The 12453-nt window shown below is 42.2% G+C and overlaps 1 protein-coding gene across 1 annotated transcript; it reads right to left on the bottom strand.

The window, feature by feature from the left end:
* Positions 1-6789: 6789 nt before the first annotated feature.
* LOC119276753 (O-acyltransferase WSD1-like) lies at positions 6790-11114 on the bottom strand. The gene is made up of 7 exons (XM_037557898.1): positions 10827-11114; positions 8423-9049; positions 8252-8318; positions 7995-8068; positions 7676-7891; positions 7417-7554; positions 6790-7244 (listed from the first exon to the last, which is right to left on the bottom strand). The coding sequence occupies exons 1-7, from the start codon at positions 11088-11090 to the stop codon at positions 7083-7085; spliced, it is 1548 nt and encodes a 515-aa protein (XP_037413795.1). The 5' UTR covers positions 11091-11114; the 3' UTR covers positions 6790-7082.
* Between the last annotated feature and the right edge of the window lie 1339 nt (positions 11115-12453).

The raw sequence follows: 12453 nt of genomic DNA, 5'->3' as shown, positions 1-12453 counted from the left end.
GATTTCAAAGGGATTTGTACTTCAACCATTCAAGCCAATCCTTTGATATCTAATGCATCTCTGCTTCCCACTCCTACTTCTCTAAGGGTATGTTTGGATGATTACCAAAACTTACTCTACCATTTTTTGTCAAGTCTAAACTGTTTGCATGGTTGTTGGTATTTGGCATGCAGGTGTCTCTCTGGCCATTCTACTTCATTCTTCTTGCTTATGTTGTTCAATTCATGAGCAATCAAATTGTCAATTAAAATTTTTGCTAGGCAAATATTTGATAGACACATGTAGAACCAAACATACTTCTAGAGCTCCATTATTCAGTAGTATCACATTATGAGTTTATCCTGTAGTGACGTGACTTCACAGATCGAGAGGTGTGTATCCTTAGGATTGTCCTTCCAAAACATGGTAACCAATATAAGATGGGAGGATGTACGACACCGTTCTATTGAGTAACACATTGTCAGTTGAGGCCATGGTGAGCAATTGCATAGGTCGTTGTCGGGATCGAGGTTTAAGGACTAAAGTGGGATAAATAGTTCTAAAAATTTGATTCCAATCTTAAGGTCGGCAATTTTTAGAGCAACATAACAAAGACTAAGCAAACCCAAAAATAATAATAAGAAAATCTACCAATGGTACTAGACATCGGAAGATTAAAAACTGCAAGTAATAAGAGGCAGGGTTAAGATAAGTCAAAACACTCAAGATACGGAGATGTTTTCTCCATCGTTTTCATTATCCTATATCCATATTGGTTGAGGCTTCGACCATAGGTTTTAGAATCACAAGGATCCTAGTTGTGTCACCCACCTAATGGCTCACCAAGCATAACCAACCTATTCCATCATGACTTGCACCTTGCACCAAGAAGCTTCACGGACGAGTAGATCTTGTTGGGCACACGATACACTACGCAGGTGCGAAACAAAAAAAATTCCTACCGCCCGAACCAGGAACATGATGCGGCTAAGATGACACACCACGAAGCAACCAAGAGACATGCATGAACCTGTTGTAGTATCAAAGTAAAGAAGACAAAGAAGAGACACAAATGATACTCTTAGTCCATTGCAATGTGGGAGACCCACTTATATAGAGCCTGAAGAGGTGTGTTGGGGAGACACCTCTTCCCCAACAGACACCTCCTGAAAGGCATCCCTCCCATACAATTGATCACATAAATTATTTCTTAACACTCCCCCTTGATCAATTCGTCATCTGTATATTGCAATCCAAAAACTCCTCTTAAAAACCCTGTGGGAAAAATTTGAGGAGAAACATTATAATGATATGCCACCGAAAACTCATTTAAAAAAACCCAGTGGGAAAAAATATAAGGAGAAACCATATGACATACATCCGCACTTGTATTTATATTGTCTCGTTAAAAACCTTATATGAGAAACCATCATGGAAAACTCATAAAGAAAAAAAGAGTACAATATGAGTGATCAGAAGATCACCAATGGGTTATAATTTGGGATTTTACTCCCCCTGAACTTTGCAAACCTCAAAGCTATCTCATACCCAATCCACGAACCTAGTTCTGGAATATAAACATTGGTAGAGATATAGTGAATATCACAATAATTTGTTTGCAAATTACCCTCTTACATTTCTGTAACTCATGAGGATAAATATAACCCGTAAGCAATACAAGTGACATTATCTTGGTAGATAATGATAATCTCCACATGATTTCACATGTGGCCAATCATTCTATGAAATCATCTACATTTTGTGATGCTTCAAATAAAATAGAATGATCACTGGAAGGACTCTTTTAGAGTCTATTCTGAAGACTTCCCTCAAAATACTCTTCCAGCAAACCCAGTCTTTGATATGGCATTGTGGGATCAGATAATTAGCCACTATCAATATATCAAACCATGGTCCCATCTTGATTTTCTGGATGGAATTGATCAAGACCCTTTGTGCCCTGGATATAGTCGAGGATATTCCTTACACAAACCTTATACCTGTAAGGGAATTGCACTATCAATAAATTGCCAAAAACTATAGTGTCAGGCCTGACATATTTTGCAAGATATATGAGTGCTTCGATGGTATTTAGATATGACACTTCATGTCCACTATCACTTCACCATCTCCCCTATGTCTCAAGGATTTGTATCCCATATTAGGTATAATATGACCATATGTGTCTTTGATATAATATATCCATATTGAACTTCTCCAATACTTTCGGATATTTGAAGACTGATATCTTAGGGGGATATGCTCAAGTCATAAACTTAGCATAATTTGGTTTAACCCAAATATCCGTCTTAATATGATTGAGTATATTTCATGTCTTATATAGACTTTGATGATAGGGCTTATTCCATCTGTCCCCCCAATTCCTTAGTTGTGCTCAGTTTTCCCCACTCGCTCATTTTGCCTTGGTTTTGAGCACTTTTTCAGGGGCAAAAGTGAGGAAAATGTGAAGGCAAAAATTTTGAGTCATGGGGAGAAGTGAGTAAAAAGTTAACGAATGGGGAAAAGTGAGCACAACTAAGAGAAGAGGGGCATAGATTTAAATAACCCTTGATGATAAGATCATCGACACCACAAATTAAGGTGATGTAAAATCCAATCCAGGATTTCTTCAAGAATATACGTCAACAATCATTAGTATGAGAGTAATCCTTCTCAAGGAATAACTCGCTTAGTCGGTTGCACCACACAATTCTCCGACTACTTCAAGTCATAGAATGACTTCAGAAGTTCCACACATGCATGTTGTGATTTACCTTTGGATTCAGAATATTAAGTCATTCAATGACTTCAATATATACATCCAAACTAATTGACCCATGGAAATATGTAGACATTACATACATCAATCGTATGGATCTGTACTGCCATTAACATTCAGTATCGAAACATAATTCCACTCATACCAAGAAGGTATGCTACATCATAACCGATGTCGGGTCTCTGCGAAAAACCCTTGTGCTACAAGCCTCGCTTTATCACCACCTCATTTATTTTCGTTTCCAAACGAAAATTTACTTCTCTTCCCTCTGGAAGATACTTACGAGGAGCAGGTTTTACAATGGTAAATACCTCTCTTTTGATGAGCGAGTGCCACTCTTCCTTAATTGCTTCCTTTCATTTGAACCAGTATAAGTGCAACAACACTGTCCATGGATTTGGTTCAGGGCCCAAAAGGATTCTAGCAATTCTCGAGAAGAATTTTATGTCGACATATGTAGACTTTCTCATATATGATTCTCATGAATCAATATCATCGTGGAATTCTTATTACGCCTCTTAACTCCTTGTGATTTCCCACAACAACGGAGTCAAGATGTTTCGATGTCCCAACACATAAAAATGTGTGCACGTATGTGTTGGACTTTGGATGCCGCGCATCCCTTAGGTGTCATTCAACCCGAGGTTGAATCATATTTACTGATCGAGGGGTCAATCTCCTCTGTTTTTGCTGAAACATATGAGAACTTAATCTCATGCGACCAGAATTCTCTCCCTCTTGCTCTCATCTAGGGAGACGAGTGGTTTATTAGGTACCTCCACTCGTTCTGGTACTTGACCATAGTGACACATTTGTCATCAGTAAATATACTTGGCAGATTATTTGCAATATGCTGCAAATTTTTCATAACTTGAACCTGCATTTCAGATTCTTAAGTACGTGGACAAAATGTCTATGACATTTCTTATGCATTTTCTGACATTCTTTATGGTACTCATCTCCCCCTAATGCCAAAAAATATTCTTATTGCAAAATCAATCAGCGTATGGGCTGCAAATAACTCCCTTGTATGGGTTAAGGCATTCGGTGGATTAACGAACATACCACAGTTATTCCTCACATAGATCCCAACCATATGTGAATGCCCATGATGTACGCTGGTGGTGATATCGGTATACAACCAAATTACCGTAGATGGGAAATACTTCACTTATTTCCACGTACAAACTGCAAGGGGTGCAGTATCATTTGATCTCATTTAGATCAAATATGCGGAGTGTGAGACCGCATTTTACCATCAACAAAATGTTGGTAAATCACAATTCTGCAACATTGGGTATGCAATATTGAGTCTCTTTCATAAGAGATCAAACCAAACCATTCTGGTTATGTACCATATACTGAATATAACCATTGAATGTCCGTGAATCAACTTCAACGATATTTCCATTCCGATGAAATTATCCCACGTTAGGATAATTTGCTCTAAATTCGTCAATTTGAGCACTTAATTCAGTAAATGCATGGTTATGTGTGAATATACACACCTAAAACCATCTTCTAGATGTGTCTATGAACACCATGAAGTACCAAGATAACCCAAATAATGGTTGAATAATCCAAACATATTCTTGCATTCAATCAAGAATATTGGCTGGCTCATTTCAAATTTTAAGGTGAGAGTGCCTTAAAATTAATTCCCCTATGTCACATGTAGTGCATAAAACAATCTGATGATTGTTGGAAATATTGCAACTTGTCAAGTTGTGGCCAACAGAATTGTCAATAATTTCTCTAATCGTCCAATACCATGATGATAAAGGAGGAAAAATTATTATGTATGCAACAAGATTGAGTATGAACTGACTCATATACTCAATTATCTCAACTATCATGTCTGAGGAACAAGATGTTGCAATTTATACTATATGTAGTAGTACAATTATAGGCTAATGATATTTAGGGATAACTAGGAGACTACACGAGTTCTCCAAAATATCTTGGGAATATCATTCCACAAGCATATCATTAATGTACAGGAGTCCATTCTCCTTTACCATGCCAGGATATTTTCTGGTTGTTTTCTTTTTGAAGTAGAACTTCAAACTTATCTCATTAAAAACATTTGCCTCCAGTGAGACGGTGGTATGATTCAACACAATACTTGACTAATTGGTAATCATTAGTATGATTTTTCGTAAAACCACCATTTTGACAAACTTGAAAGTTGTCATTGTGATCATTTAAATTAAATGATCCATTCCCTTTGAGATACACACTCAATTTCTGCTTGTCTTTTTTTTCACTTTACATCCAACTCCTCGTGGTTCTCTAACCACTATTGCTTAGTACTAAGAGTACTAGCATAAATTTCATGCATTGCAACCTGAAACAAAGATGATATTTCTGTTTACCATCCTAGGAGAACGTAAAGTGCAGTAAGGACTTATAGTCAATATGTATCTGAAGTCGCCTTATCACATAATCTCAATATAGTGTTGATTTATAGACAACAGAATTATAAGGCTCAATGGACTCGAAGTCCTAACAACGAATGAATAATCATTCATGTGATGCTTATAACAATATATCTTGCCTCAATGAAGGCTCGAAGGGAAAATGGATATTCATCATCCATTACATACTCAGTTTGAGAACTGAGCCACTGTGATGGCACGTAAATGCAAATATGCATATTCTTAGCTATTTATAAATAGCCATGACATTTTCTGCAGGTGGAGTTTCTGTGGCAACAATGCTCTAGGTCGACAAAATATTTAATGTCCATGACCCATCTTAAATAGTGGCTCCCACCAAATGTCATCTCATCACATTTCCTTTCCAAAAAGGTCAGCCATATGTTGCATGAAATTCACATGCATTAATTTACCTTCAGTAAATTAAGTATAGGGTGAAAATGCTACGGCTAAGCATAATCATGGTGATGGTGATTCTTAGTGACCCATAGGGCAAGCCTTCCAGAAGAACACCACAGTGTGGTGTGGATCTTCCAAGTAAAGGTAGTCACCTCAAAAGGGACAAACCTTTAATTTCCTTAAAACACATAGAGGTAGTCGACCATCTAGTGGTGCCTCACTCTTATGGACAATTCCCATTAATCATAGCCTCCACAACCTTATGTTACTTATAACACGTGAAGGTAATCACCATAAAATGGCGTGAACCTCTCAGCTGTGCATGAAACTTAATTCATAGCTATGATGGCATCCCATAAGTTGTGTATGCATGGAAGGTAATCATCAAAATATGCAAGTGTTTTGCATAATTCTCTTCATAGCATAATATGCAGCATAGTCACCACTGCCTTGGATCCATCTCCTGATGGAGTATTTGACACTATAGTCACAACCAATGACAAATGCTATGAAATTTCCAATTATTTGATAAAAAACATCATGAAGGTAGTCACCACGGTGTAGGCCTCATAATGACTATGTCATAAGTTTTGTGCCTTCATTTTGCATTGAATATATGGAGACAATCACTACTAAGTAGTGTAGACCTCATTCTTATGGAGCATCCCACAACCTTATGTTAATTAAAAACACATTGAAAGTAATCATCACATGATGTGGTTTAGACCTTTCAGTTGTGAACGAAATTAATTCATTGCCATAATGCAATCCATAAGTTGTGTGCAAAATTGAAGGTAGTCATACACTTCACTACCTCATATTTCCAAACTTGCAAGCAAATTCCATATTCTATGTGAATAATGGAATTAACATATAGCTTTGCAACAGTATTACTCATGTAATACAAATAAATGCAGAAGTATAAACATACTTGTGCAACACATATGAGGACTTAGGGCCTCCAATGGTCATTTTACATGATGTAAAATGATGCATAATCAATTATTATGCAATCCAGCAAGTTCTTAACAGAACCAACGAGGAGACGCCCCCATCCCCTTTGGGGGTGGGCGCACCGGTGACGACCCTGACGAGGGGAGACAGGGGGAAGTGGCCTACGCTTGGGTTTTCAGGATTTTCAAATGATGCACTACTTCATACTCTGTACACATAAGTTTTGTTTGTGCATGAAGATAAAGCATTCAACTCTGTTTCTTACGCGTAATGTCCATCACAGATGGCCGATCCCCACAACGCTGCAATTGCAGCAATACATGAATATTTGGAAATACCATGGCCAGTCCTTACCAATGGAAGAATACATCAAGAACCTTTAGAAAATCTATGGTCGAGCCCTACCATTGTAATACTACGTCGAGAATCTTTGGAAATTTTTGTACGCATCCATCTACCCGTATCTATCTAATAGTGATCTAAACGCTCCTATATTTCTTTACAGAGGGAGTACATTCTACTGATCAACATCCTTATGTGTGTCCTGTGTTTTTTCCTGAAGCTGCCTCCCGAATGAGCTTGAGAGACACGGCAAAGTCATCCAGAAGCTCATGAGCATCCGGAAACTGTTCCTCCTCTGTTGCTAGTACTAGCTTGATAATGTTCATATAACTCTGATAATGCATGGTCAGTGCCTGTAGTACACATCAAAACCAAACCAAATGATTAATAGTCGAGGGACATCACATTTCCAGACAAAATTAAGGGACCCGTAGTATTCTATGAAATAACTGAAGACATGTGACCGAGCCGGCAAATTAATCCGAAAAACAACGAACTCTATCGGCAAGCCTGAGAAGAACTTACATGTGGGTGGCCATAGACGCTGGGGGCAATGTAGACAATCGGGTGGCTGTAGAACACCACCTGCTCGGTTGGACCGGCCATGTTGGAGAAGGACAGAGTGGTGTTCCTCATCATGCCGTAGCACAGAGAAGCTGCTGCCTGGAGAATGTTCAGTTAGCGGCTTAGCCTTGAGCATATATATAAGCTAAAAGCCCAATACACAACAGAATAGGTATGGTAGGAATGTAGTATATTATTGATCAACACTGCATATCCGCACCTTGATTCCAAAGAATTTCATTATCATGGACGCGCTCCAGTAGGTGAAGATCGATTCCATTGAGCTCTTCTTCCTTCGCGCAACCTTGGTGGCCTTCCGGACGTACTCGAGAGGGTCGTCGCCGTGCACTATGTGGAACGGGAGTATCATGTAGCCAAGCCGATTCCCCCACTCGGCCCCGTTGTCCTTGCCGGACTTCATCATCGTAGCCAGTGCCTACGCCGCCGCAACGCACATTAATCAACGAGGAGAAGGACATGGGACGACTAAGCACAAATTATCAGTGAGGACATGGATGGATGCTCGCCGCCGCGCTTACATGTAGACCGGGCGTCTTCCTCAGGTTAACAAGAAGAGTGGACCGCACCTTGATGCTCTTTCTACCACTTTCTCCTGAAATTATTTAAGTCTGGTCAATTACAAATTATTAAAAGAAATGAGATCCATGGGCACTAGCACTCAGGACTTAGTTTTATAGAAGAAGCCCACCCGGATGAGAAACCAGAAATTCGACAACCTAGTTCTCACAAATTATTAACAAGACAACAAAGTAAAATTACTTGAGCTCGCCCTCACCTGTTTTCCGAAAATAAAACCGAGACAACGCCGCAGACGTCACCCCAAGCAGCACATCGTTTACGGTCTGCAGAGAAGGATCGCAATCCAGCGAGTTAATCGATCACACAACTCATCTTTCAGAGAAAAAGAATAATCGACTATGTAGGCAGGACTTGAGGATCCACGTACGCAGTTCATGGTGTTCTTGACGTACTTGACGTCGTCGAGGCTGAGCGTGCGGTTCACGAAGCGCTTGGGCCGGAACTCCACGCCCTCCGCGCCCTTGAACAGCGTCGGCGGGTCGCGCAGCATCCACGTCGCCGTCGCGGAGAAGCACAAAACGTCCACCACTGTGTGCCACGCGAGCACGAGCAGCGACACGACCCACGCGGCGAGGACCGCCAGGGCGCCCCATGACGACGGCGAGTGGCGCGAACGCAGGGCGTACGCGGGGCCAGCGCGACGGGGGGCGCCGGTGGTCGGCAGCTCCGGCAGCGCGTCCGGGTCCGCAGCGCGGCGGGTGCAGGCGATGAAGAGGGACAGGAGCGAGACACCGTCGCCGACGGAGTGGTGCACGCGAAGCACGACGGCGGCGGCGGCGTCGGAGGTGGGGAAGTCGAAGACGTGCAGCTCCCAGAGCGGGCGGGAGTGGTCCATGGGGAGCGTGGACAGAGACGACACGTAGTGCTCCAAGGCCCGGTCTGGGTCTGCGGACGTGGCAGTGGGGTCCAGGTCCGGGACGATGACGTGGTCGTCGAGGTTCACCGTGGTCCGGACCCACTTGGGCCTCGCGTCCTCCTCCAGCTCGTCCATCACCTGCAAGCATGGCATGTGATGTGATGCATAAGAAGAGTACTGAATTTTTGTGTTTACTTTGGGTTTTCCCTGCTAGCACGCAGTTAGTTCCTTCAGAAATGAGGTTTGGTTTGGTTAATCGTACTACACGTTGATCAGATACAGTGATTGAACTAGGCGCGAACGAATGGGAGCCTGCCAAGCTCGTACTTGATTGGATCATTTGGATCGATCAGTCGAGCTACAGAATCAAAAATCACATCATGCGGTTCGGACGGCAGAGAGTGGTTTCTTTAGGCACACGGAACACATGATAATACTGCAGATTGCAGGACCAATTAATACACTGAACTATCAACAACTTATTACCGAGGAGCCCAACTCTGCAACTGTATCTCGAAAACTCACTATTGAACTTCCGAACCAACAGGAAAAGTTCAACAAAGAACGCTAGCTCATTAGACTAGTCATAATCGGAGTAACTTAACTAGTAACATCACACATTTCAATACAAGATTGCTTATGTGGCAGCTAATTAATGAGGAGAGAGGGATTTGTGATAACTTGGCTAGTTACTGTAACATCACACATTTCAAGACATAATGAGTCTATAGCCTAATAAATGAACTCTTTCATGATACCACTCATATGTTACTACCCACTATGGAGGTAGTAACATCGACTAGTAACATTGGCAAGTTACTACTCTATGTTACTCCCCACTATGAGCAGTCTTAGTGATACTACCTCCGTTCGGATTTATCGGTCCCCATTGTATTTCGTGCCAAATTTTGACCATAGATTAAACCAACAAAATGTTCACGCATGTCACCAAACATTATGTTTTTGATAACTATGTTCAAATACGAATTCAATAAGATAATTTTTCTCGACATGCATTAATATTTTGTTAGTTAAATCTTTAGTCAAAATTTGGCACAACTACAAAGTGGACCTATAAACCAGGACGAAAGTAGTAGTTGTTAGCACTCGCTTTCTTCTATACACACTGAGGTTGGTCATAGTGGGGAGTAACATATACTAGTATCATACATATGATCCTAGTGTATAATACTACATCTATAGTGCATAGTATCATAAAATACTCCCTCCTTTCCGGTTTATAAGGCTCAATTCAAAAATCTCACCAACCAAAATAGATGGTGATTGGTGGAATACCTTTTGGAGTTTGCAAAAGCACTCAATTAATGCTCTTGTTTTCCTCAAAAAGTATGTTTACCAATGCATTAATTGCAATGCATGCATGCATAAATTACATGCATTGGTTAATTTCCTCTTAATACTTGCATGCAATGATTTAATGCACCTTGAAATCTAAACATGTGATGGGAAACAACCAAATTGAGCCTTATAAAATGGAAAAACTAAAATTTTGAGATAAGCCCTATAAACCGGAAAGGAGGAAGTAGTATTATAGATGGTCTTATTTATTGTCATGCATGACACATAGTAGCATAACATTTATTATGATACGATATATATCTATGTTACTATGACCCTTTCTTTCTTCTTTAATTATCTACCACGTAAGCATGTTTGTGAGTTTCAAGTATATGATGCTAGTTATGTTACCCCCGCTATGGCCAGCCTGAGTGCTTGGGCCGACTGAAGCAGCAATAGAACTTGGGAACGAGGAACAGTACACATTCAGTACTCTATACTCTAAATCTCCCAGTGAACGCCGGTGCAACATGATCATTCTACGCACGGCACATCAAAAGCATGGTGGTCCAAAAATGAATCAAGACGGAACGATGGCGGCAGCACGCGTGCGTACCTGGACGCTGCAGAAGCGGGGGTGGCGCGCGAGGGTGGCCTCGAGCCCGGCCCGCACGCCGGCCAGGTCGACCCGCGCGCCGAGGCCGAACACGGACACGATGTAGCAGCTGAAGTGCGGCTCCCGGAACAACCGCCCCGTCGGGCTCACCGGCTCCTCGCCCTCGCCTGTCTTGCCCCCGCCGCCCCTCTCCGTCTCGCGGGCGTACCCCGCGTCTATCGCCGACGGCCGCTTCCGCAGCGCACTCCCGCGGCGGCGATCCATCCTTTCCGCCACTACCACGTGACCGCGCGCGTCTGTGCTTGTGGACAGGTCCACGCCCCTTATGTAGTCGTGACGCACGGCGCACGGGACGGTGCCGGTGCAAGTGCTTGGACACCACGCGCGCGCGCGTCGCTGCCGTGCGCTTGTTTTTTCGTTTCTTCGGGAAGCATTTATGTGCGCCTGCGTCTGCTCGGGCGCCGCAACGTGCGCGACTACTGCCGGGGTGTGCTTTGACTGGCTGAGCTGTGATTTCGTTTGTGGTAGCAAGCCGTGGCGACCGAGCAGCGCAGGTTGGAAGTGGTGCGAAAGTCACCCGCCGGCTTGGCAGTGTAGAGCGCTGCGCAGAGCCGGGAATCTCCACACTCCACACTCCACACGCGACCGGCTTTGATGGTTAACTTTCTTGAAGTGATGCATTTGATCGGCGGTGTCGTGTACATTTCTCCTTCCAAATTCCAATATAACCGGCGATGACGGACCGTCTCACACCCTGTGGGCGTCGACACGGGATCCGTCGCTCTCGTGACGACTCTTGTTTCAGAACCGCTGCAACGCGATCATTGTTAGAGAGAAAACACCGCTCTTTATTGATCACAAGATATCACTAGACCATGCCGGCGGCGCACGTTGCTGCGCCCGTCCACTATTTCAATAAAATTATAGAAATCTGTCAAAATGTTGGAAGCATGAAACATGTTGTCCGAGCAAATATACGGAAAAAATGCTTTAGTACAATGATATTGCTATATATAACTTGAAACGGCTTGTTATGAGAATGTGTGTATGACACTGACCATAAGCTGGTCCAAATATGGAATGTACGGATTTCAATGAGTGGCATTATATCAAACTCAGTACAACATATCATAATCTGTTCATAGCGTTTTGAAAGATAGTACTGACATGAAGCACAAAGCCAATTTGAAATGAGAGGTGCATTTTCAAGTTGTACTCCGTGTGCCATGGAGGTTCGTGCAAGATATGCATCTTAGTTATTTCAAGAGTTACTTGATGAAGGAACATGTATGACGACAAAAAGAAAAGATGTTGCTATGGAGATCTTATTAGAAAATATGGATTAACTTATCTATAGCTAAGGGGCTGGTCTAGAAACTTGACTTAAAAATCACCCTTATTGCTCTGTTTTTCTGATAATAGAACAAGACTGGTTAGGTACCAATTATGAAGTCAAGCTTGAACGTGTATTCTCCCAGGTGCCAGGGACCAACCTGTCCCTCCCTGAGGAACTACTCTCTCCCTCTCCATGCGGTTTTCCTCCTCTGCGAGGATCAATACGTTTGAACAAAACAACATGGAGTGGAGGATCATATGCCAATGAAAAACTGTTGTAGGACACACAAAT

This window comes from Triticum dicoccoides, chromosome 3B (assembly GCF_002162155.2).
Source record: "Triticum dicoccoides isolate Atlit2015 ecotype Zavitan chromosome 3B, WEW_v2.0, whole genome shotgun sequence".
Lineage (NCBI taxonomy): Eukaryota > Viridiplantae > Streptophyta > Magnoliopsida > Poales > Poaceae > Triticum > Triticum dicoccoides.
This window is presented reverse-complemented; position numbering and strand designations above follow the sequence as displayed.